The following is a 6927-nucleotide window of genomic DNA, read 5'->3' on the forward strand; positions in this document are numbered from 1 at the left end:
AGTAATTAAAATAGAAACATCACTTAGGTAAGTTAATTTGATCTTATAACTTACTCTCGAAATTGCTACTTGTTTTTGAATGGGTACTTTTAAATTTTTTGTTTTTTAAAGTTTTTCCAGAAACAAGCAATAGATAGTTGCATTTTTTTACTTATAAAAAAAAACCTCAAAAAAACTATATGGATGGCACACATTTATGTAATATTGAGAGCTGAAGCCGAAATATAATACTAAATATTAAATAGTCTATCTCATTTTGTAGCTCCAATAATCATATGCTTCATTCTAATTTCTAAACACACCTACATACTTACCAACTAACCACAATAGACTCAACTTACTTTTTCTTTTTAAATTTGAAGAAGGTTTGGCTGGAGTGGCTACCTTTAAAAGTTGAGTGCCATCAATGGTTTCACAAAGTTCATTTCGTGCAATGCTAGCATTGGTAATGTTACTGACCATTGAAAAATTGGGTAGTTCCACACCATCCTTCGTGGGAGTAGACGTACTAATTTGGATTCTATACAAGTTATCTGGCATTGCATAACCATTCTTTACACTATCAGTAACCCATGCCATTGTTACACACTTTATATTATGCTTTACTGCTGCCTTATACTTGGCACTAGACGTTCTGCTGCAATAAAACAAATTAATTTTAAATAGATTTGTGTTTCAATTCAAATGTTTTACCTTTCTGTTACTAAAATATCAGTTCTATTAACGTGCAACTGCTCTTTGTAAATACCGCCATTTTCAGAAATATGTTGACATAAATCATGCCGTTGAGTGTTACTTAAACCAGTGCAACAAATAACAAGATTATAAAATACTGGACAGACATGTTTGTTGAACCGTTTGTTGTTGCAATGAATATTTTCTTTTAAACTACACTCCCAAACGTCATCAATCCAGGAATTTAACATAATTTTCATACCAGCTTCCGCACCTTTCTGAAGAAAAAACATTAAAAATCAATAACACAAAACCTTTGTCACGTACAATGTATTTTTCCGATTTAACAGAATTTGTAACAATATGCGTACATAATCCTGTTAGTGAGGGTGAGACGTATCCTCCCATCAATACGACCTTGTCTTGTAGTTCTTGTTTTTCTTTTTTCGTTAAAGAAGAAAATGCGATTGTGCATCCAGCCATGGCGACAGAGTATATGGGCCAAGGAAAATTCGGAATTTGTTTACCCTCAGTTAAGCAAGTTAAAAGGCACCATGGTCCAAGAATTCTGCTAAATTAAGTAAATTTACATCAGGACAGTGAAACGCAATGAAAATTGTAAAGAAATTAAGCGAACTATTTACGGAATCACAACAAAGGTAGGTAGTTAATGCCACTATTTAAAAACCATCCGTATAATTTTGGACCAATCACTGTTATTACAGAAGCATTTGCCCCCCCCCCCTGCACTCCCAAAGGTACATTATTTAATATCAAAATTAAAATCAAATCGCAAAGCTATGCCAAATTTAATCTAAATCAATTAATTATAATAAGAAGATAGCTTACCTATGAAATTGGGACCGAGACTCAGCAGTGCGGTCCAGTTCAAAAAATACATAATAAATATTTGTGATTTTAGGTAGGTAAGTAAGTTAAGGTAATTTTACTTTACCATTGCAGATTTCCATATTCATTAATATCCACTAATATTGGAGTATTAAATATTAACATCTTGATTAACATGCTTGAATAATTAAGTACGAAGTTGCAGTATTTGAATACTCAGACATTAACTGTCTCACATTATTCATTACAATGAAAAGAATATGCTGAATGCAGGTTTATTACGTTCAAATAATTAACTGTACAGGACCTTCAAGCTTAAGTCGGCCAGCAGTATTGCTAACTTAAAATTTCATCAAATGCGTACATTTTAGACTCGTTTTCCATACACGTGTTTAACAACGGTACAATGAAATCAGATAGGTATACTTGGATAGAAGTGCCATTTTAGAATTGAATTCAAAGTATAACTGATGGATGTATTTAGACTAAAATACACAATTTTCTACTAACGAAAACATAACAAACAGTAGGTTCCTTGGTCTCCTTGAAATTATTCAAGCAAAGACAGAATTGTTGAGAACAAGGCAATCAATTCTTACTTTTACATGAAAAAGTAACGGATTTTAACAATATCGGCTTTATTAACAACAGTTTCCACCTGCTATTAACACGGACATAATAAAATGGTGTTATCGACAATGGTTTAAGATGTGAGAAGTAAAACTATGTGATTTGTGAATAATGAAAATTACCATCGAGATTTGAGCTTATGAGAAACAGGGGAAGAAAAGACTTACGTTGCCTAAATATTAATTTGTATTCTTGAGAATGAATCATGAACTGCTTTAAATTGAAATCTACCCATTTACCTTTGCACTAAACATATATTACCTACTAGTAACAATAAATTATGCAATACACAACTTACACACTTTTGGTCTCCTTTATTTTCTCAAATAGCTCTCCACAAAACTCCTGGAAGACGATAAAATCTGTTTTTTGCGAAGATGAATCAATATTGCAATCATTCTCACTACACCAATTTGAAATAATATTATTTTGCTTACATGCCTAAAAGCAGTGTAGATTAAAGAGCATACTGGATATCGATAATTACTAACAGCAAAAGCTTGTTGCATTTCGTGAGAGGTGTGCTCCTCAGACTCACAATTGGATGAAATAATGAAGGTAACCTTGATGTTATCATGGTCCATATTCAAGCCAAAAAATATATCGTAGGATTTATCTTGATTTCACAGATGCTTAACACTGTCAGTTTAAAAACAAAATCCAAACAAACTGAGGGATGATACACTAATTAGGCTATTTCAAATTCTGTGTACTACACCATCCCTTTCAATTATCTACCTCTATGGATAAAAAATATTAAATTAAAAAATGACCGTTATACACTTTTAAGGGCAACATAAGAACACATGTTTAAGAAAAGAGTGGGAATCTCGGAATGAGCACGCAGCAAACTGCAACCTTTTGAATAAAATGCTGCACCGCAACTTATGAACTTACACCACAGAACAAATATTACTGTTCTGTGACTTACAGAAATTGCATCTAAATTCTAAATTCCGACGTGACTCCGTCAAAGACGCATGCGTACCTCTTCGGAAATTTGATTTTTGTAATAATTTGCGTACAGGGTGGGTCGACGATTGCACGAAGTACGAACCTAAGGAAGCATTGGTTAAAAGTGTGCTTATGATAATATGGTAGAATATTCTACATATTTTAAATTATAGAATGTGCGATCAAAATTATATAGGGAGCCAGAAAGTTACATTTTGTTAATGAGACATCCTGCACTTGGTTCGAGATTCTGATTCTATATGAAATTCTGCCTCTTTTTTAATATAATGTAAAACCAATAAAAAGGTTATAGTTTCGAAAATAAATCGTATTAATTTAAAAAATTGCATTTCATCTTTTGCCTATTGTTAAGATTTTTAGTGTACTTTTCTGATGTAATTGTTTATATTAACCGGACGATGCCCATTTAAGGCTCCTCTGTAGTCAATTTGCATTTCAATGTTATTGCAATTGGTTAGACCACCAACAATACACATTTCTACGTATATTCGTGGAGTGCGAAAACGGTATATTTCTATCTTATTCAGTTTTGCATATTTTCTTCATTTATTGTTAAACACAATAGACCAGGTATAATGATCAAGGACTAATTATGTAAACAAGTTTATTGATAAGGTGTAGTCAATATTCGAATAAAGCTACACAAATACCTGTTCCTTTTACTCCATTTGTCTATAATGAGATCTTCTGTAAATTACTTGATTCTAAGGTAATTAGTGGAGAAAATTCGCAATGTTTGCTAAGATTTCCCAATAGATTGTTAGTTAATTACACCTTATTATTATTTCCTGTTATTTGTTTTAATCAATTTTACTGATCAACTTTGATTTAGACATTTTTATAATTAATAATAATAATAATAATGTGTTTATTTCCACCAAATTAAAAAAAATGGAAACCACAGGGGTTATCGGTTCAGTTGCTGCACAGGCAGGTTCTGATCTTCCACCGACTCCCTGAATACAATTAGAATTAACATAATCAAGTAATGCTTATAACTGAGTAATATAATACAAAGGAAAATATGAAATAGTAATAAATGCACATAGGAGTAACTAAATGAGAGTGAGATGAAAAGAGACAAAGAGACGAGAGACAAGTTAAACAAGATAGATATGAATGACAATCTACAACGTACGTACAGAGTCATGGGCTAATATTTGACGCAATTTAATTTTGAAATACTGCGGAGAAAGGGGCTTAATCAAATCTGGAACAGACGAATATACTTTAAAAATATTATAACTAAAAGATCTCTTGTACATTTCTGTGTGATGAGAGGGTGGAGTAATCCCACCACTAAACCGTAAATTTAAGTTGTGAACATCGGTTCTAAAAGATATTTTGCGGTATAAATATGGAGGAGATTTGTTCCAGATAATTTTATGATACAGACACGCCGCAGTAAGCAGTCGCCTATCCCTCATGCTGAACCAGCGTAATTCTTTTAATTTGGAAGATACTCGATCAAACTTCCTAAGACCAAATACTAGTCTAATACAGGAGTTTTGTACTCGCTGTATTCTTGCAGACATATCCTGAGTGATGCACGGACCGTAGACTTGCGAACAGTAATTAAAGTGGCTTAGTACCAGCGCGTTACAGAGTTGAGCTTTTAAAGTTTGGGACAAGTAGTGCCTATGGGGAAAGATAAATTTTAAATTTGCATATGCTCTCTGAATGTAGCTAGTGAGTAATTTGTTGTATCTAAACGAATTGTCTATCATTATTCCTAAATTTTTTGCTTCCTCCTTTAGTGCAACAGCTTTGTCGCCAATTCTGAATTTTACCAAATGTTTCAAGTCGGTGACTTTCTGCTTGTTACCAAACAACATGACTGCCGATTTTAGAGGATTGAGAACCAGCGAGTGCTCCAATGAAGCCCTTTCAATAGCCTTAAGGTCACTTTGAATCAGATTTAGCGCTTCGTGTAAATGTTCACTTTTAAAGGAGTGGTACAACTGCATGTCGTCTGCATACATGTGAACTAGACACGTCTTAGGAACTGATGTATAAAACAAAGTATATATAGTGAACAATAAGGGGCCAAGAATATACCCTTGCGGCACACCCCTAGATAGTTCCCTGTACCCAGATGACTTACCCATTAAAGTAACGCACTGTGACCTGCCCGTTAGGTAGCTATGAAGTAATGAGGTAGCATTAGGAGAAAGACCTGTAGCACGTAAGATGGAAATTGCAGTTTGGTGATTAATTGTATCGAATGCTCTACTGAAATCCAAGAGTAGCAATATGGACATCTTGTTCTCATCCTTAGCTTTCAGTAAATCATCCGTAACATTTAGTAGTGCAGTGGTGCAGCTATAACCAGGCCGAAACCCTGATTGATTGTCAGGGAGAATGTTATTCTGGGTCAAGTAACAACGTAGTTGGCCGTCCACTATCTTTTCGAAAACTTTTGACAGTACGGGCAGTAGACTGATTGGGCGTAAGTCGCTGAATTTATCTGCTTTAGCTCCTTTGATGATAGGAATTACTATTGCCTTCTTCCAAAGGGTTGGAAATGTGTTAGTAAGTAAGCAATAATTAATTATATGAGCCACATACGGCAAAATGTTAGGACAAAATAGTTTAATAATGTCAACGTTTAGTCCATCCCAACCAGCACATTTCGTTTTAATACTATTGATAATCTTGGCAATCGTAGGTACATCGATAACGGAAAATTCAAAATTGACCACAATTTGAGATGAGGAAACACAATAGTCGTCAATATTAAACTAATCGCCAGCAACAATGGGAATATTATCAACAAAGTAATCATTTATCTCATCAGCCCGTTGAAGATGCGGAGGAATTAATTTCTCCTTATTGGCAACAACTTTTAATTTTTTAAGCTCTCTCCATAAGACTTTAGGGTCATTTCCTCTAAGTTTAAATTCAACAAACGCTTTTTTTTCCAACTTTACAGTTTTGTTGGTGAGATTACGAAGCGCTTTATAGTATTCCCACTGCTGTGGAGATTTGGTTTGCTTGAATTTACAGTAAGCTTTGTCCCTTAGACGCATTAAGTATTTCGTGTTATCAGATAACCACGGAGCCTGGGGTTTGGTTTTTCCTGAAACTATTTTTAAGGGTGCGTGTTTGTTTATTATATTTAGTATATGATTATTAAGATAATTTATTTTTGAGTCTACGTCCCTCAAGTAGAATATCCTTTGCCATGCCACTCTTTGAATGTCTGCAAAAAACAGCTCCATATTAACATTTTTAAAATTACGTACCGTTTTGTAGAAATTATATGGTTCAGTTTTATCGTGTTCGATTTCACAGAAGATGGTTTCATGATCAGCGAATAATGTGCCACCAATGCCAGATTCTCGTATACGATTAATGTCGGATACCAATATGTGGTCTAAGAGTGCCGTGTCAGATCGAGTTGCTTCATTAATAATTTGCACCAAACCTACACATTCTAACATGTTCAAATAATAACGTGTTTTATGCGACGCTGTATCTAAAATATTAATATTTAGGTAAATTAATAGGTTATTATTTACTAATTTAAAAAAAGTTCTTATCTTTTCAAAAAATAATTGTACAGTTAGCGTATTCGTTTTATTTATGCACGGCCCATGAAGGTTTTTTACGAACAGACAAAACTGCTGGTAAAAATGTAACTAACACAATAACACATGTCTATAGATATTGTCATTGCAAGCTATCTTCCATTTTTATGGGTAGAACCATATTCCGCACCAAAAAGCATGAGATATCACATGGACATCAAGCAATCGAATTTACACCTTTTGGTCTGTAAGTATCGATATTGGCATC

At 33.8% G+C, this 6927-nt stretch overlaps 1 protein-coding gene across 6 annotated transcripts in view; it reads right to left on the reverse strand.

Moving 5' to 3' along the window:
• Nucleotides 1-3016, reverse strand: part of LOC116162820 (DNA topoisomerase 2-binding protein 1-like) — a 29920-nt gene extending 26904 nt beyond the window's left edge. Inside the window, exons 1-5 of one of the 6 annotated variants that reach the window (XM_031476543.1) lie at nucleotides 2646-3013; nucleotides 2453-2595; nucleotides 1003-1246; nucleotides 694-953; nucleotides 342-637 (exon numbers count right to left, since the gene is read on the reverse strand). In XM_031476543.1, the coding sequence (XP_031332403.1) occupies nucleotides 342-637; nucleotides 694-953; nucleotides 1003-1246; nucleotides 2453-2595; nucleotides 2646-2738 (1036 nt within the window). In that variant the 5' untranslated portion in view covers nucleotides 2739-3013. Of the gene's footprint in view, nucleotides 1-341; nucleotides 638-693; nucleotides 954-1002; nucleotides 1247-1524; nucleotides 2421-2452; nucleotides 2596-2645 lie in introns of those variants that run through there. The other 5 variants (XM_031476542.1, XM_031476541.1, XM_031476540.1 and 2 more) reach the window with 5 other exon arrangements.
• Between the last annotated feature and the right edge of the window lie 3911 nt (nucleotides 3017-6927).

This window comes from Photinus pyralis, unplaced genomic scaffold (assembly GCF_008802855.1).
Source record: "Photinus pyralis isolate 1611_PpyrPB1 unplaced genomic scaffold, Ppyr1.3 Ppyr1.4_LG2, whole genome shotgun sequence".
NCBI classification, from domain to species: domain Eukaryota; kingdom Metazoa; phylum Arthropoda; class Insecta; order Coleoptera; family Lampyridae; genus Photinus; species Photinus pyralis.